Consider the following 20,069-nt stretch of genomic DNA (forward strand, 5'->3'; position numbering starts at 1 on the left):
TATTCATCGTTCTAAGAAAAGTTTTAATCGGGGAACACGCGAATAGATGATTTTTCTAAAAGAATAAACGTTTCAATGAATATTCTAATGTTCTTAAAAAAAAAAACAAAAAAAAACAAGTTTTAATGGAAAGAGACGCAAATAGACGATCTTTCAAACGATAAAAATATTTTCACGAATATTCTAATAGCATCAAGAAAAGTTTTAATCGGAAAAATACAAATAGACGATATTTTTTCTAACGACAAAAATATTCCAACGAATATTCTAATATCCTCGAGAAAAGTTTTAATCGGGAATGACGCAAATGGACGATTTTTCTAACGACAAAAATATTCCAACGAATATTCTAATATCCTCAACAAAAGTTTTAATCGAAAAGGGCGCAGACGGACGATCTTTCTAAAAGAAGAAGGGAAAACAAAAAAAAAAGAAGAAGAAGAGAGAACAAAAAAATACTTCAACGAATACATCAATCTCCTAAAAAAAAGACAATTTTCGTCGATAAAGACGCAAATATTTCTAATTCGATCCTTTAAAAAAAAGAAGAAGAAATCAAGAAAAAAAAACAAGAAAAAGAAAAACAAAAAAAATATTTCAACAAAATATTCTAATCTCTCTAAGCAAGTTTTAATCGAAAAGAGGCAAGTGACGGTCGTCAGGTCGACAGGAACTTCAGCATGTGGAGAGACTCCGCTGCAGGGAGATTCCATGCGTTCCGAACGTTGGTGGTAAACGCACTCAAAGGGAGAGAAATACGTACGTACGTATGTGTACAAGAGAAACAAAGAGACATACAGACAGAAAGAGAGAGAAAGAGAGAGAGAGAGAGAAGATAGGGTGGTTTTGCGTTCGGTAGCTACGAAGAGGGGGACACTAAATCGCGACAGCTCAGCACTATAAAGTAGAATGCATAGGGAGGAAACAGGAACGAAAGAGCAAGCGAGATAGAAGGATAGAGTAAAAACAGAAAGAGAAAGAGAGATAGAGAGAAAGAGAGAGAGAGAGAGAGAGAAAAGGGGAAACACGGAAGAGAATGGAGGGCAAAAGGGTAGCCCTAAGCATACCCCCTGTACGACTCTATACTTCTCTGTCCTTGCCATTCCTATAGCATATGAAAGAGAGAGAGAGAGAGAGAGAGAGAGAGAGAGAGAGAGAGAGAGAGAGAGAGAGAGAGAGAGAGGTGTTGCTCTCTCTTTCTCTTAATCTTTTTCAGGTTTTTATCCGTCTCTATCGCTCTTGTAGAGGTTCTATACTCAGAGGCGGCAGCAAGACAAGTCCTACAGAAAATGCGCGAGGAGAATTACCTAGCTACCCCCGAGCAACCCTCGTCGTAGTCTCGATCAAACCAGACCATCGTCTATCCTTTCACCCTTCTTGGGTTCCTTTTCCTGTTCCTCTTCTCTTAACGGGAAATCGAGCTTAAGCTTTTCGTCTTTCGTCCTTTTATTCGAGTAGATAAACGAACTGTCTACCCTATATATACATATATATATATATATATATATATATATATATATATATATATATATGTATGTATGTATGTATGTATGTATGTATGTATGTATGTATGTATGTATAATATAATAGTATGTGAATCGTAGTATTTAATATTAGAATATATGTTGTAATTGGTGTTAAAATAGAAATATATATATATATATATATATATATATATATATAATAGTATGTAAATAATGATAATATCTAATATTGATATATATGTTATAATTAACGATAAAATAGAAATATATATATACACACACATATACACACTTATGTATAATATAATATTATATAAATCATAATATCCTAATATTGTAATATTAGTTATAATTAATAATAAAATAGAAAAAATATTTCTTTTTCATTAACAATTAAAAGATCATCGATTAAATATTTCCCATACAGAAATATGTAACACCTTTGCGATACAAGTTAAATAAATAAATACGAGAGGAAGAAAGCGTTTATGCCAGACGCTTATCCCATAGGAATGATTTGTCATTCCTCTGACAGGTAATTTCAGGGTGGAAAGTGTAATTGAAGAGAAAGAGACACAACGTTCGAATGAGAACGAACGAGAGACAAAGACAGACATAACGAAACATACACACACACACGCACACACATGTTTGTATATGTTTATTTATATAGTAGAAAGGGTGCAATGGTGTCAGAGCGAGTTGATGAACACAATGCTATCTTTACTATATAACAGAGAATTAAACGGCATTAAGATGAACGCTTTCGAGTACGTCGTCATCTGGTAAGATGATATACGATGATAACTCTCAACGAGATATGATATTTCAGTGAATAACTTGGCATTCTTGTTATTGTTGTTGTCGTTGTTATCATTGTCATCATTTTTGTCCTCGTTATTCGAAAAAATATAAACGAAACATCAAAGTTATTCACTTTCTACGAGATGATGATGATGATGATGATGATGATGATGATGATAATGATGATGATGATGATGGTTCTGTAGATTATGCTTTCTTTTGAAAATCTAGAGAGTTTTAATGTTATCTTAAAAACGAATATGTTAAGAATAAAATGAAGAAGTCAATATGAAATTAAAAAATATTTAACACAAATTAAAAAAAAAAATACTATACTATATTATTATTGTCAATTGAGATCTTCCTTTTCTTCTGTCGCAAACAAGACAATAGCAAATATTTTTATATGTACTATACATTGATACACTAACGTGTCTATTATTAGAAACTATAAATGTATATTAATCAGTATATTACAGATTCCTTTGGAAAATCTGACTATAGTAATTTTCGAAAATATCAATTTTTACGTACGTGTATATATCTATTAAACGTACGTTTATTACAAATTTCAAACACACACATACACACGAATCAATAAAGATATTATAGTATTATATATATTTTTTTTTGAAACGTGACTATAGTAAATGTTTATATAAAAAATATATATATATAAAAAATTGCCAAGTAGAAAATTATCTTCGCTTTTAAAACTTCATCGTTTACGTTATCAACCATTTCACTTTTTATATTCTCATATTTGTTCTTTTCCGTAAAAAAAAAAAAAGAGAGAGAGAGAAAGAGAGAACTTTTCAATTCTCTTAGTTCGAACGTCAATTTAGAAATAAACATAGACGAACTACCCTCCACGTTTTTCTCAAGTATATTATAAGAGCACTCGAACGTACCCTTCGATCCTTCCTTGGTACCATCTAATTGCAAAGGACTTTGAAATACGCCCTTTTCTCTTATATATATATATATATATATATATATATATATATATATATATATTACTTCCCTTTTCTTTTCTTTTCAATGACGTCCCTTCTTCCCTTTATGTACTTACTCCAAACGCGGAAATGCGACGTTTACCACATGAAATTTGATTAGTCGTTTTTTCTTCTTTTTTGTTCTTATTTTATTTATTTATTTATTTTTTTTTAATCAATTACGTAAACGTCCTTTCGACGCTCGATTGAAGTTCTAACGTCTAACCACTCGTAATATCTGCTCAGCGAGTAACATATACGTATATACTTTTCATAGAGATTTAAGAAATATATATATATATATATATATATATATATATATATATATATAGGCAGAGAAAGAGAAAGAGAGAGAGAGAGAGAGAAAAAGGAAGTTATATAAATAAATTTTAGTTTTCACGAATAAAAGACGTCGACGGTAAGTTTGCTCGCACTTTTTCAATGCTTGTTAGCTTGAAAGTTATTTACTCAACGCTCGATTCCCATTTTAGAAACTTCATATTCTACTCTAACAATTAACTACAAGTATATAAAGAAATACTATATATATATGTAGATGTATAATATATATATATATATTTATTTGCGAAACTGTTCAAACGTTTTCACCAATTTTAACGAGCTCGAAGTTCGAAAGTTAACTTCGTCATCTTTAATTTCGAATTATCAAGACTATCAAGGTAAAATGTTTTACTTCGACAATTTTTCACTTGGTACCTCGTAGATTATAAATTTGTAAGTTAAAGCCGGTAAAACGTACCGTGAATTTCCTTCTCCGTCATAAATCGTTCCTTCTGTAAGATGGAATATTTAGCGGTACACGCGGAAGAGAATTTTCTTTTTTTTTTTTTCTCGTGTAAACTACACGCACCCTTCACAGAGAAAAATAAAAAGAAATAAAGAAAGAGAGAGAACAAGAAAGAAAGAAAGAAAGAAAGAAAAGGAGATAAAGAAAGAAAGACAGAAAGAAAAGTATCACGGTGGATGATAAATGGCCATTTCTTCTGAATATGACACCTGTTTTAAACTACGTTCGCTATGCGAGAAGCTTATTTCCATAAAATGATACGTATTTCTTCTTTCTCTTTTCTCTTTTTTTTTTCTTTTTCTTTTTCTTTTTTCTTTCTTTTTCCTTCTTTTCTTTAGATAACAAAGAAATGTATCACGGTGTATCTGAAAGAAAGATTAAGATTTTACTAAATACGGTTGCGTGATACATATATTTAAGACGCAATTGATATTATAATACGATAGTATATCGTTTCTTTACGATCTATATTTTTCTTAAATAAAATAGAAAATGCATTGCACGAACGGATTTTTCTTTTCTTTCTTCTTTTAGATAAAGAAATAAGTATATCACGATTTATCTGAAAGAAAGATTGAATTTTTATTAAATACGGTTGCGTGATACGTATATTTAAGACGAAATTGATATTATAATACGATAGTATATCGTTTCTTTATCATCTATATTTTTCTTAAATAAAATAGAAAATATATTGCATTAACGATTTTTTTTTTTTTTTAAGATTACGACTAAAACAAACGTAGTATACTTTATAATGAAAAAAAAAAAAGGAGTAATTGAGATTTTAGAAAACGACGTGATACGTATATCTCGAAAAAAAAAGGAATATAAGAAAGAAAAAAGAAATTGATATAAAATAAAATAATATGTATCTTTCTTTTTACAATCTTTGTCGTAAATAAATGTCTTTTTACTTGAATAAAGAGAAGAAGAAGAAAAAATAATTGTTTTATCTGAAAACAAAATAAAAAAAAAAGGAGTTGATACTTCTAAACAATTACGTGATAATTCAAGTTTTCGAGAAAAATTTAATTATGAAAAAAAAAAAAAGAATATATACATACATATATATGTACGTATATGTATGTATTTATATATATATATATTTCTCTTTATAATCTTTCTTTGTCGTCAACTAAAGTAGAAAATGCGTGGTTTAAACGAACGCATTTCGCAGTCGAACCTCTCCCATTAGAGAATCGTGAACGAGAACGTTTCAACCCTCGACCCCCGACAAACGATATCGTGGTGCAGCTTCTCGCCTTCTTTCTCGTTCGACTAAGCTCTCTTCTGCAGTACTGCCCCTTTGGGAAAAAGTTCGTTCGAGCGGTGTATACCAAAAGAGGGAGAGAGAAAGAGAGAGAGGGATAGATACAAAGCTACGATATTATTCGTCGTTAGAACGGATCATCGAGTCTAAAAATTACTTTTCTAAGGGTATCTACGTGTACGATGATTTCATACGTTTGTTAAGATAACGATTTAAAAAAAGAAAAAGGAAAAAAAAAAAGTTTGTGTATGTGTATTCGAAAATGTCGAAATTAATGGAAAAGTTTCGACGTTGATAAAGTTACGTTTGAAATTTTGATTACTTGAAATTAATGAGAAAATTAATAGAAAAGTTTTAAACGTTCGAGAACATCGAATCTAATTACGTTTGAGATTTTGATTACTCTTGTTCGAGTCGATCTAATGTGATATTTTAATGTGATTTCTTTTTTTTTGTAAGAAAATATTTTGTTAAGTGATATATTAACGAGTATTAGTAATTATAATAAATTATTTTTCTAATATATCTAAAACGTGTTATTTGTATCTCGAAATTAATTGAAGTTTTAAACGTTGAGAGAATCGAAGTTAATTAAGTTTGAAATTTTTATTACTTGTGTTCGAGTCGATCTAATGTACGATATTTTTATTTTTTATTTTTTTACACACACAATAAAATATTTCGTTGAGTCGTATCGTAAAAGTTTTCCTTATATTAACCATAGCTAAATTGCGTATCAATTATTGTTCTAACGGATCTAAATATACGTCCTTTGAATCTTCGTTGTATTGACCGTAGCTAAATTGTTATATGTATAAATAATTGTTCTAATGTATCTGAATATACATACGTCCTTGGATACAATGATCGAAAAAAAATAAATAAATAAATCAATCAATAAAAACATATTACGTGTACGTCGTAATAAATCGTAAAAATAATTTCAAACGTTTAGAAAATTGAATCTAATTACGTTGGAAATTTGGTTTTCTATATTCGAATCGATCGAATGTACGATATTTTCATAAGATTTTTATTTTGTAATAAAATATTTCGTTGTTTCGTATCGTAAGAGTTTTCCTTATATTAATCGTAGCTAAATTGCGTATCAATTATTGTTCTAATCTAAATATACGTCCTTTGAATTTTCGTTGTATTAATCGTAACTAAATTGCGTTAACAAATAATTGTTCTGAATGTATCTGAATATACATACGTCTTTGGAGACGATTGAAAAAAAAATATATATATATATAAATAAAAACATATTACGTATACGTCGTAGTAAATCGTAAAAATTTCAAACGTTTAGAAAATCGAGTCTAATTACTTAAATATTAAATAATTAGTTTAATTAATAAATTACGTTTGAAATATCGTTAATCAACTATTACGTTGATTCGTATCGTAGAAATTTTCATTGAATTAATATCCTAACTAAATTTTACGTATAAACGATTGTTCTAATATATCTACAGTATTACGATTTCTTACGTCTATTTAGATAAAGTCTGATAAAAAAATAAATAAATAAATAAATAAATAAATAAAAATAAAAAGATATTACGCGTTCGTCGTAAAAATTGTAAACATTTAGAAAATCGAATTTAATAACGTAAATTTTGTTAATAAAATAATCACGTCGATTCGTATCGTAGAAATTTTCGTTGAATTAATATTCTAACTAATTAATTCTCGTATAAATTACAGTTCTACTATAACCTCAAAAATATATTACGTGTACTTCGTAATTAAATCGAAGAAGTTTTAAACGTTTAGAAAATCGAATCTAATACGAAACTTCGTTTCATGTATTTCTAATAATACGATTTAACCTATAACATTTCATCGAGATTTATTCGATAATAAATTATTTCGTTGATTTCTATCCTAACATTTTTTCGTCTGTATCAATCGTAAATAAATGACGCATAAATTACTATTCTAATAGTAATATCTAAGACGAGTGAGTACGAGAGAATTTCTTACGTATGTCGAGATAACGATTGAAAAAAAAAAAAATCAAAACGTATTACGTGTTAACATCGAAACACAGTTTTCAACGTTTCGAATAAAATCGTATCTGATACGTACGTTCTCAGAATTTCGCTGCTTTACGTAGTCTTATAATCGATCTAATATATTTTAACCTTAAATTTATTACACGTGATATCACGTGATCGAAGATGGCGAATTTCGACAAAAAAATTCAGACGAAATCTTTAAAAAATTATGACGAAAATTATGACGATAATTACGACTATATACACACACACACACATATATATATATATATATATCTTCGAATACGATGAAATAATATTTCGTAAATATCTGTGTTAATTATTCGATAGAAGCTTCGTCGTACGTGTGTCCAAGTGCTAAGAATTTCTTAAACTAAATTATCGAGGCTTTCGTCTTACGAAATATACATATATTATCGAAAAACACAAAGCATATAAACGTACACACACATCAAAGAAATATTATTAGGTAATCAAGGATGTATCGTATTGTTACAGTTTCTAACCTCCCTTCGTCCTTTGTAAGGTTAACGCGTGCGTGTAGAATAACTTTGGCCAGAGAAAAAAAGAAAGAAAGAAAGAAAGAAAGAGATAGTAGAGACAAGTATAAACATGTTCGTCGATCAATCAACGTGTAATATATATATATATAAAAAAAAAAGAAACACATTTATATTAAATTACATAAACTTAAAACGATATAACGATATTAAGTATTACCTTCTTTCCCATCTAACATCATCCTCCATCGATTCAATTTTCAATTTCCTCAGACGATGACGACGACGATGGCCAGCATTATTCCTCGAAATTAACGTCTATTATAAAAATCTTGGACGAGCTCGTTGATGTTCTATCTTCTTCTTCCATGTAGTAACGACGGACGACACTTTATTTTTACAATCGAGAAAACGAAAAAAGAAAAAAAAAAGAAAAGAAAAAAAGAGAAACACAGCAGTAGCAACAGCAGCAGCAGCAGCCGAAAAACGTTGAAACGTAAAACGTAAAACGAAACGCACGAGCGCGATAAAGAAAAAGACGAAAAAAAAGAAAGAAAGAAAGAAAGAAGGAAAGAAAAAAAAAGCGATTTAGCCGTTACAATAACGGCTATCTTTTTTTTTTTTTTACTGGAATATTCCGATGATGATGATTATTATTATTATTATTCTTATTACGATTACTATTATGATTATTATTTTTTCTCTTCTTCCAACGGCCACGTGATTTAACGGTTCACACGAAATAAGACTGACGACACTGAGAAGGACGGACAGATGGACAGATAGAGAAAGAGAGAAATGAGAAGAAAGAAAAAAAGAGATAGAGATATAAAGATAGAGAGAGAAAGAAATAAAGAAAGAAAGAAAGAGAAAGAGTGAGAGAGAAAGAGAGAGGAAGAGAGATAGAAAGAAAAAAAAGCTATTGTGTCGAGAGAACAGCGAAATTAGACGAAGCACTCACGACGACGGTACAAACGAGACTGACCGAACTGCCGGCTGCCTGCACCACGCAACGAGTCCTGCGGTAGTGGTGGGGGGAAACGGGGAGTAGCAGCGCAGGGCCGTGTCGGAGAAAGGGTAGTACCCCCCCACTCCTCTCATATTCTCTTCCTCCTTGTCGATATTCTCTACTACAGCTCGCTCTCTCTCTCTCTCTCTCTGTCTCTGTCTCTGTCTCTGTCTATGTTTCTGTCTCTGTCTCTCTCTGTCTCTGTGTCCGTCTCTCTCTGTCTCTCTGTGTCTATCTGTTTCTCTCTCTCTCTCTCTCTCTTTCTTTCTCTGTCTTTCTCTCTCTATATAGACGCATCCCGGGAGGATATCGACACGATCGTTTCGAGTCGAGCATCACAAGGGGATAACCCACGTCGAATTACCGGATTTTTCGTCCCTCGTTTTGTTACGGAAATCGGAATCGCAATGGTGAATATAGGAAATGTTGCTACTAATATGTGTGTGTGTGTGTGTGTGTGTGTTGTCTATGTTCTTGGATATATGTGCAGCAAGGAGAGAGGGAGAGAGAGAGTGTGTTAATTTGGCGGGAAGATTCGATTTTTTTTCTAAACTCTATCGAATCGATACTTATGTGTGTGTATATATATGTTATTATATATATTGTATATGTTTATTTATATCTATATATATATATGAATTATATATATAATTTATATAATTTATACATATTATTTTATATATATTATATATATTATATATATAACATATATAATTTATATATATATATATATATAAGTGAACACACACGTGTGTGTAATCGTGTGTGTATCGATGTAATTGAAACGTTTAATGGAAAATAGTGACTATTCTTCTTCTCCTTCTTTTTTTTCTTCTATCTTTCTTTTTAAATCGTCTCTTCGATCGATATCAATTTGTAAACGAATGACGCATATATATATATATATATATAACGTGATTTAACAAGATAGGATCCGTTAGATGGACGTTGAACCGTGCATTAATGAATCAAAATTGTAATTGCATTGTTTGATCGTGATTATTCAGCGTCACACATCCATCATCGTTTCCGTATTCAATCCTCCCATATACGTGTCAATCCACGGAAAAGAAGGTAAAAAAAAAAAAAAAGAAAAAGAAAAGAAAAAATCAGGACGATTCGACGACGTTGACGATGATCGTCGTCCTTTAACGCCATTTAAATTTCTCCCACGTTTCTTTCCTCCTCTTTTTTTTTTTTTTGTTACTCGTTTCGAAAAAATTGCCTCGGAAATAAAAAAAGAAAGAAAGAAGAAGCTTGCAAAAGAAAATAACGAGTTTATCGTTAATCATAAGATCGATTATTGTCGAAAAAAAAATACAACGACTATTATCTGTGATCGTAAACGCGTTGAGATATTGTTCGTTTTAAGAGAAAATTGAGTGATCGCGTGGGTTGTTTAATGAGCTAACCAATTAACACATTCGGAATGGTAGAAACGTGAAGTTATGTAGTCCAAACGACGACGACGACGACGATGAGGACGATGAGGACGATTATAGGGGTGACTTTGAAAACAAGACGCAATTGCAGTCGATCCCTTTTGAGGTTTCTCGATGTTCATATTACATTACGGATTAACGCGTTCATTCGCACGCATGTTAATCATCGACGAAAATAGAGTTAAGGGTTAGAGTCAGTCCTTCTCACATATGAAGAGCTCACGTATACGATGAGGTGAGTTTAAACATCGAGCGAGCAAGCAAGCAAGCAAGCAAGCAAGCAAGCAAGCAAGTAAGTAAATAAGTAAGTACCTAACTCCCTTACTGAAACTAAAAGAGAAGATAGATCAGAGAGAACTCGAAGGGAAATGGAGAAAGACAGAAGAAGGGGAAGGGATTTAGCTGATTAGAACCAATAGAGAGGGAGAAACTTTAGAAGATCTTCGCGACCCTAAGTTTGACAATCGCAAACAGTCTCATCTTAGAAGATGTTTTTCTTTCGTTGTAAAAGAAGGAAGGAAATAAAAAAAGGAAGATAATGAAGAAAAAATAAGAGGAACGAAACGAATTGATCGATCGATCGAGGGACGATCGATTAGTTAAATAATTATGCTTTTCGTTCAGAAATGTTGCAACTTTAATGCAAACCTTCTTAGAGATATTTATTTTGTTAAAGTAAAAAAGATATGGATGATAAATAAATTAAGGATGCAAATGTAAAAATCGGGAAAAGAAAATTGTATTAATTAAGTAATTAATTATTTTACTTATTAATTTATTAATTATTAATTAGACGAATGTTAATCCCCAGTGAAAAAGAAACGAAATCAGAGATTAATTAAATAATATTAATGTTTCAATAGAGTTTTGATATATCTAGCGTTGATTTAAAAGTTAACAGTTTGAAAAGGACGATCGAGGATCGAGAACAAAACCGATATATATGTAGTCGATCGTCCTCGAACAAAAAATCATTCATTATTCGTCCCACGATCGAGAGAAAAGAACGTCGGTGAAAACGTTCGGCAAAATTTATGCGCATCGTAATGAATGTAATAAATAAATTACGAACTGGTTCTCCACATCGGCGCGCTTTATTAAATCCGTTCATTAACAGCCGGTTCGAGCATAAGTGGAATCCACGTTCGTTCGGGTTAGAGAAACCCTGGACTGGGCCTTCATGTCCTGTTTAATTCCTCCAATTTTAGCCGATAACCAACGAAATCTCGTGATATTATTGGTCGATTAATCGACCGGTTAATTACGTTCAATGTTACTCTCTCTCTCTCTCTTTCTCTTTCTCTCTCTGTCTCTGGGAGGTGTTATAACGAAACCACCAGTCAAACTACCGCAAAATTATCGAAATTCCAGTACGCGTTAATTACGACAGAAACTATTCCGAATAAATGACCAACTTAATGGGTTAATAATATATATATTGTATTGTATTATATTGTGCTACAAACGTTTCTTTCTTTTCTTTTCTTTCTTTTTTTTTTTTTTTTAAAGAAAAATATAAACGTAATCTAGGAGATTATAGAAAAGAGAGAGAGAGAGAGAGAGAGAAAAAGAAAGAAAGAAAAAGAAAGAAAGAAAAAAAGAAGAAAAACAACGCGACAACAATTGTTTGATCCGATCGGAAAACAATACCTCCGGATGTACCAATCCCTTCGTATTTTATCGTAATGGCTGTAATAATCTTCTCTTCTTTTCCCTGTTCTTTTCCCTTGGGACCAACTCGTAACGTTGGATATTGCAATTTCGAGAACGATAATTCTCCTCTTTAATCCATGAAAAATGAGTGCCATTGCGACACCGACGAATGCCGAAAGGTTAATACATGAAAAGGGTAAGCGTACTGTTATTAAATTTATCTCGTGTGATCGATATATGTTTTTCCTATATTTCTCTCTCTCTTTTTATTTTTATTTTATTTTTTTTTTATATAAGTTTATGTGTATATATCTTATATATGTGTATGTGTATGTGTATATTATATTTTCGTCGTTTGCACGTACGAAATCTTGGTCCTCGTCGTTAAAGATTAAAATGGCCGTCGCAGCACGACGGAATATGCCTTTATGATCGTCGTAAAATCATGCGTGTAATCCTGGAAGGGATGTTACATGGATACAAATGCAATCACGTATGGTTGGTATTCGTATTCGTTCGTGTGTTAAAAAACGCAGATGGGAAGATACTAACTCACTCTCTCTTTCTCTCTTTCTCTTTCTCTTTCTCTTTTCTTCTTTTTCTTTCTCTCTGTATAATATGTGTGTATGTATATATATAAGTACGTGTATTATATGTATATATATATATACACGTATTTGTGTGTGTGTAAATTATATACGTATATACGTACTTATTCTTTTCACATTTATTAGTACCTCACAGATTATTAAAAACACTTGAAAATGTTCACCTACTTTGCGCTTACCACTTTGTCAGTATTGCACAATCGTAAATTTTACGAAAAATTTTACTGTTCCACTTTGTGAAATAGAAATCTAAGTAAGTATTACCAGAGAGTAAAAGAGAGAAAGAAAGAGAGAGAGAGAGAGAAAGAAATAATCGATGAAATCGATGATATCGAAAGAATAGTCGCCGTAAAAAAATTTGAGAAAGTCCATGGTTTTTTAACAAAAAAAAGAAAAAAGAAGAGAAAAAAAAGGAAAGAAAAAAAATAATAAAAGTTACACGAGATTCATACATAAACTCATTTGCTCTACGTTTATATATATAATATATATGTACATGGATACGTACGTACATATATACATACGTACATACATATATACACATGCGTGTACGTATAGATTTGCGTAGAATATAATAGATACAAATAGATATACGAGGATAGCTACGATACCAGTTACTACTACTACTACTACTATTACTACTACTACTACTACTGCTGCTGGTGCTGCTGCTGCTGCTGCTGCTGCTGCTGCTTTTCTTGCATTTTCTATGCTCAAGAGCAACCCATTCATTTCTCGTTCGACTGTCTGCCCTTTCAAAAGCCAAGTCAATTTCAGTCAATCTAGCTCGACCTGGAGCTTTCTGGACTTTTCTTTAATCTCGAACGAAGAGGCAAAAGAGATATAGATAAAGATAAAGACAGAGATACGAATATAAATATAGATTGATATAGATAATAGATTGCTAGGAAGAAATAGCGAAGGGAAAGTAGAAAAAATAAAAAAAAAAAATTGAAAAAGAGAGAGAGAGAGAGAAATATAAGATAGTTAGAAGAAGAGTTTTAGGAGAGTGTAAAAATGTTAGTGATGGTAGTAGTGAGGGGTTGAGGATAAAGGAGAGGATAATTACGGTAGCTAGCACGTTGAGAAGGGTGTAGTATTCCTCGTGGCTGAGTTGGCATCGGTTCAACTCTGGATAGTGGCCAGGATAAATATCAATTTTATGACGTCTACGGATCCTTCTATTTGGTTTGGCAATATTATCATCGTTGGTGCCTGCTGCGGTCAGGTGAAATTGAACCGGTGAACCCAGTAGTTCTATATCGTCGGCTAAGACTACTCAACGACATTGACTTCTTGAATGAGAGGAAGATAGAAGTAAGAGAAGAAGGAGGGGATAAAGAAGAGGAGGAGGAGGAGGAGGAGGAGAAGGAGGAGGTTGAAAGGTTTGCTTTACGTAAGTCCTCCTTTTCAAGTATCGTGGCTACTTGAAGATTACTTCAGATAACAATGCGATGACAATTGTTCTCTTGTATACTCTAAAGTGTTCTATTCAAATCGATCGTTTAAGACACCCTCGTATAATTTCCCTTTCTCAGCATCCTATATAGTAATGTTCTTTTAACAGATCTATCCAGATAGATCTTAACGATGATCGATTACGGACCCTTGTTAAGGATCCATTTTTGAAATATACACATTTATTATCTATCGTCTGTCGATGTTTCTCTTTTATCTTCTTATTATTTCTAATTTCGTTTATTAAATTAAATGGGTGTATGCGTGGGTGTACTTATTTGCTACTCGTTACGTGCCACTCAGTACTGAATGATTCTTCTTTGTTCTATCTTTTCTTCTTTCTTTCTTTCTTTCTTGTTTTTTTTTTTTCTTAATTTTTATTTTATTTTTAGTTACGCTCGAAGATTTACGCTTCAGGAAGCAGCACGATGAAAAAAAATCCCTCTTCAAGTCGCCTCCGTGGCGCAATCGGCTAGCGCGTTCGGCTGTTAACCGAAAGGTTGGTGGTTCGAGCCCACCCGGGGGCGAGATTCATTTTTGTTAGTCTTAATTTAACTTTTCGTTATTAAAAATCCAATTTGTTACAATTGCGATGAATATATATATATATATATATACATATAATGTATGTGTGTGTGTATGTGTATATACATATCACATACACACACAATATATTTTATTATATATTCCAAATATATTTGATATATATTTTAAATATACAAAAATAATATTGCATATATATACACATGTAAAATATAATATTCATATAAAAATAATATACACGTATCCATGAAATCAAATATACATATAGAATATATACACATATATATTATATACATATATTAAAAAGAAAGATGATTATCCCAGACCGATCCTATCGAATAAAATATTAAAATAACATTCTACGTAACGAATATACGAAAGAGAGAAAAAGATGAAGAGGGGATGAAAGAAAAGGAAAGAAAAAAAGAAGTATTTTCTCTCGCCCAACGTGGGGCTCGAACCCACGACCCTGAGATTAAGAGTCTCATGCTCTACCGACTGAGCTAGCCGGGCTGTTATCTACTCGGTTGCACCTAATCATGGAACTCAGGGTCAGCAGATCAACATAAAAGCTACATACATATCCATATATATCCATACATACACACACACACATATATATATGTATATACACAGTGTCGTAGAAATATCGATTTCCATCGAAGGATATTTAATAACAGTATAAAATGATTCATGGTTGTCCCATGGTAGTCGAAGAATATCCGATAAAAGCGATCGCTAAAAATCTTTTCAAACAGTCTTCTTTCTGTTTCTATCGGTATCATAAATTTATTTTCAATTCAACATACTTCCTGAGGAAGAACAGGAGGAACGTATAACGCGTAACGTATAACGATAAGTATCACGTTCATAAAACGTTCCAACGTTCCGAACGAACGGCTCTCGCGATTCACGGATTTCCTTAATGCATCGCCTTAGATTTCTATGGCACGTACTTACTAAGAAGAAACGAGTACGTTGGACTTTTAAGGCCATTTGCGTATCTCACAGGGCTTTCTATTCCGCACCCACCTAAAGATATTATACCGTGAAAATGGACACGCTCGAGAATAAACGCGTCGAGATATATAAATCACGAATCGTTTCCCATATATGTATATATATATATGTGTGTGTGTGTGTGTGTATGTAAATATATGTTGGTTAGTTACATACACACATGCATAGATATGTATACGTATACGTAGATATACGTAAGTAACTTTTTCTTTTTCCTATTCTCCGTTAAAGCCGAATCGATTCGGCTTTAAAACCTACTATGTTTGTTACGAACAATTACCGTAGAAGATTAACGAACGAAGTACAAATAATTGATACGTATCTGATGAGATTCAAATTGCTGCATTTAATCAATTGAAATCCGTACTATGTAATATTGTAAGCTGACACGAATATAACGGATAGGGGGATGAAAGAGTGGAAATACACGAGGAAGGTAGTAATACGAAATCCATTAATTAAATTGCTACTATAAACCCAATAATATTAACATTCGATTAAATTACATAGCATTATTACTATTATTATTATTGTTATTATTATTATTATTATTATTTATTATATATTATTATTATTATTATTATTATTATTATTATATCGTAGATTGAAAGAAGATAAAACGAAAAAAGAAATGAAATAAAATAAAAAAATAACAAAAAAAAAAAAAAAGAAAAAAAAATATCCTCGACGAGGATGGGATTCGAACCCACGCGTGCAGAGCACATTGGATTAGCAGTCCAACGCCTTAACCACTCGGCCACCCCGTCTAGTTGACGATACTCGTTTCAATATTGACAACATATTGTTCGACATATCTTTTAATATTATCATTCGAATCTTTCATCAAGATGATTATATACTTTATTTATTTCTACGAATAAAATACACTTCAATGAATATCGTCTCGATCTGATATCGGTATATTGATAGAACGAATCAAATAACTAAAACATGCGAATAATTGTGCAATTTCGTTTACGACTAAAAATGAAAAAAAAAAGAAAAAAGGAAAATATAAGAAAGAAAAAGAAAGGAATAAAAATGAAAAAGACAAAAGGAAAAAAGAAGAATAAAAAGAAGAAAAAGAAGAAAGAAGGAAGGAAGAAACGCGTCGCACGCTCTAGGGAATTTAATTTACGGAGGGACACGTCACCGTCGGCGAGAATGAGACCATTACTTTTTTTCAATTATCTTCCATTTTGTTCGCGGAAGCTTTCGCCGCCATGCTGGCAACATGAAACTTCAACGTATTGTTCTCAATGCCATCGTTTTTATATCTTTTTACTAACTACCTCTTTTTCTCTCTCTCTCTCTCTCTCTCTCTCTTTTTATCTATCTATCTATCTCTCTTTAACTCGCATTTACAGCTCGACAATTTCTTTCCTTCTTCTTCATTTCTTCTTTTTTCCTATTTTTTGAGAGAAAGGAGTGGGGGTATAGTGGATAAGGGGAAGGGGAAGGGATGAGAGAGGGGGAATATGCGGCGTTTGTGGTAGCATGTTTCTCTCAGCGCGTTTCACGTTTTGACAAACAACCACCATGTGATTCTGGTATTTCAACCGGTGGTGAAAAAGAGATAGATAGATAGATAGAAAGAGAGAAAGAGAGAGAGAGAGAGAGAGATTTCTTCTCTTGAGTGATCTCTCTTAGGATTTTTTGTTGTTTATGTTTTTCTGTTTTTTTCTTTTTTTTTTTTTTTACGGGAATTCCTCGCGCAGAGAAACATTTCTCTTTTGGTCAGAGAAAATTCGTCGACGTGGTAATTCTTCTTTTTACTTTTTTTTTTTTTTTTTTCATTCTTTCAGCAGCGGAGGAGAAAAAGCTCCCGTTGAAATGCGTTTATTAAATTTTCTCTAATAATTTAATAACGGACGGTTGGTTTGCTAGCATTGCTCGGTTAGGTTGTTGCCCTAGAACGATTTCGAAAGTATTTTGGAACGGTGTCTTAATTCGTTCGTGTAATAACTCGCTTAAGGATGATTACCAGCAAAGGAGATCCACGGTGCCGAACACGTGCCAGGGAAACTTATTACAAAACTTTTCGTGCTCGTAAATATTGCTTAGCCATTAACGAATGCGAATTAGAAGGAGGAGGATAGAGAAGGAAGGGGATGTAGGATAACGAAGTATAAAAAGAGAGAGAGAGAGAGAGAGAGAGAGAAAATAATATCTAACTTTCTCGACGCAAAGTGTTTCGCTAAAAAGTATGAGAGAGAAAAAGAAAAGGGGGAGAACAAAAAAAAAAAGAAAGAAAAAGAAAATATACGATAACCATAATCGATCGTGATGTTAATCGTCCGTGAAATCATTAGCGATAGTATCGCGAGAAGGTTAAAAAAAAGAGTAATTTTTTGTTGCATTTCCTTTCTCTTTTTTTTTTCTCACCGTTTGCTTTGATTGATCCATGAAATTCTCTTAAAAAGTACATTTCGGAGGATCGGATTCCTAAAGCGATATGTTAACATTAGATTAAGATCGATCAGGATCGATTTATTCGTGATTAAAAAAGAAAAAAGAAAAAAGAAAAAGAAAAAGAAATATTATCAGCGCAAATGTTTCCAAAAAGAAAAAAGAAATGTTCTCATAATTGTTAAAACGCTGCATACTTTTCGTTAAATTTTTGTTTGTTTCGTTTTCCCATGCGACCAGGTCGAATTTCGTCGGTTTATCAAGATCATCGAGACGATAAAACGCAAGAGAGGGGATTGAGAGAGGTAGGAGAATAGGCACGCAAAAAAAAAAAAAGAAAAATGTGAAGATTCTCGTGATAAGGAGAATGCGAGTGCACGACGGCGTACACGTCCTTTGTACTTTTCTGAAAAGTCGCGTTTATTGGAAGCATGCCAGCCAGTTCGCATTTGGCTGCGTCGCGAGCTATTTTGCTCTCTGATAGAGATAGAGAGCGTCCACCATTGGTTATACTACTCTTAACTTTTATCAAGTGTATGCATATATGTATTATGTATGGTATTATGTATGTATATGTATGCATATATGTATATCTATGTATATATATGCACACGTCTAAATACGTGCGTATTTATACGTACGCGTGTATGTATATGTGTTTATAGGTATGATAAAAAGAAGAAGAAGAAGAAGAAAAAAAAAAAGAAAATAGACAAACAAACAAAAAATTTATCGATCGAGAATCATACGTTATCCTTTATCGATCACCACCCATTACGAGAAAACAACGGGACGGTGATTTTTCCGTAAGAGTTGTAGTTTCGTCCAATGTACCAAAATTCGCACGCAACAATACTTCGGCTATAATCCTTTCGGCAATGATGCACTGTCGTTCGGTAGATTTTTTCAATTTCGATGCGACGTAAAGACCGAACGTTTCCAAATCGTCGGACGTAGAACAAGCAACGATCCTTCTGGTAGGTGAGACGTCGTAAGCCGATTGCGTCATAGTAGACCTCGTGCAATGATCTCTCTCGCATTCAGAATGTTTTCTTTTATTCGAAGCCGGTAGATCGATAGTCGATGATGAATATTCCATTCCATAAGATCCTTCAGTTCCAAGGATCACAGGACGAAAGCTATTCGGTGTATTCGATCTCGATGGTATCGGTGACGGTGGTTCTATTTTTTCTGCATCGTTATGTATCAACTAAAACAATGTTTTTTTTTTACGAATTATTACCTCTTTCTTTCTTTCTTCCTTTTCATCATTTTTTTTTTATTTATTATTAAAATATACGTGAAAAAAACGTGTCTGTAGGTATACGAATTAATACGATATGGAAAAAAAGATATCTTCAAAGAATAGAAATCCATTGAATTGTTCATTTCATTTAAGACAATTATCTACATGTATTCGTATCAACATGTGTTTTATATACATATGTATATATATATGTATATCTGTATGTACGCACGTACGTATGTATATGTATGCATTTATACGATTTATGTTAAACACAGTACAGTGATATAAACGTATTCTCGAGTATAAAAATTAAAAATAGAGATAGATATGATATATATGCACGAAGCTACTAGACAGTGTTTCGAACATTGTTTCTAATTTACATGTAATTTCCTGCGTGACTCGCAGAGAATCACCGAGTTTTCGGATCGATAGAGTCTCTCCTTCGAAGTGTGTGAGAGAGAAGAAGAAGAAGAGAGAGAGAGAGAGAGAGAGAGAGAGGGAGGGAGAAAGAGAGAGATGCAAATTCACGGAAATTATATTAGAATTCGAGACAACGTAAATTCACGTCCACATCATCGACTTCGTCTCTTTACGATCGATTGAACATGATAAGTAACGTCGTTTACGGTCTCTGCTTCTCTTTTCTCTATACTCTCTTTTAATATCTCATACACGATCGAAGTAGACACATCGAGTGCTTCTTCTTCGATAGACAATCTTCTTGGACCTCTCGATATCGAATGGAATTCTCGTAACACGAACGTTGAGTATGAAAAAACATGTACGA

The 20,069-nt window shown here is 32.4% G+C and overlaps 3 protein-coding genes and 3 non-coding genes across 8 annotated transcripts in view; 1 reads left to right on the top strand and 5 right to left on the bottom strand.

The window, feature by feature from the left end:
* Positions 1-8,888, bottom strand: part of LOC127070873 (uncharacterized) — a 59,809-nt gene extending 50,921 nt beyond the window's left edge. Inside the window, exon 1 of the mRNA XM_051009417.1 lies at positions 8,109-8,888. The gene's annotated coding sequence lies outside the window, so the exon portion shown is untranslated. The remainder of the gene's footprint in view (positions 1-8,108) is intronic.
* Positions 1-20,069, bottom strand: part of LOC127070651 (glypican-6) — a 265,597-nt gene that overhangs the window by 221,236 nt on the left and 24,292 nt on the right. The gene's annotated exons all lie outside the window — the stretch shown is intronic.
* Positions 14,512-14,585, top strand: Trnan-guu (transfer RNA asparagine (anticodon GUU)). The gene has a single exon. It is a non-coding gene; the product is annotated as a tRNA-Asn (tRNA).
* On the bottom strand, positions 15,042-15,114 carry Trnak-cuu (transfer RNA lysine (anticodon CUU)). The gene has a single exon. It is a non-coding gene; the product is annotated as a tRNA-Lys (tRNA).
* Positions 16,307-16,388, bottom strand: Trnas-gcu (transfer RNA serine (anticodon GCU)). Its single transcript has one exon. It is a non-coding gene; the product is annotated as a tRNA-Ser (tRNA).
* The window catches only part of LOC127070664 (uncharacterized), a 7,756-nt gene continuing 6,426 nt past the window's right edge, over positions 18,740-20,069 (bottom strand). For all 3 annotated transcript variants that reach the window (XM_051008952.1, XM_051008954.1, XM_051008951.1), the window contains one exon: positions 18,740-19,240. In XM_051008952.1, the coding sequence (XP_050864909.1) occupies positions 18,788-19,240 (453 nt within the window). In that variant the 3' untranslated portion in view covers positions 18,740-18,787. The remainder of the gene's footprint in view (positions 19,241-20,069) is intronic.

The sequence above is a fragment of the Vespula vulgaris genome, chromosome 19, assembly GCF_905475345.1.
Source record: "Vespula vulgaris chromosome 19, iyVesVulg1.1, whole genome shotgun sequence".
In the NCBI taxonomy this organism is placed as follows: domain Eukaryota; kingdom Metazoa; phylum Arthropoda; class Insecta; order Hymenoptera; family Vespidae; genus Vespula; species Vespula vulgaris.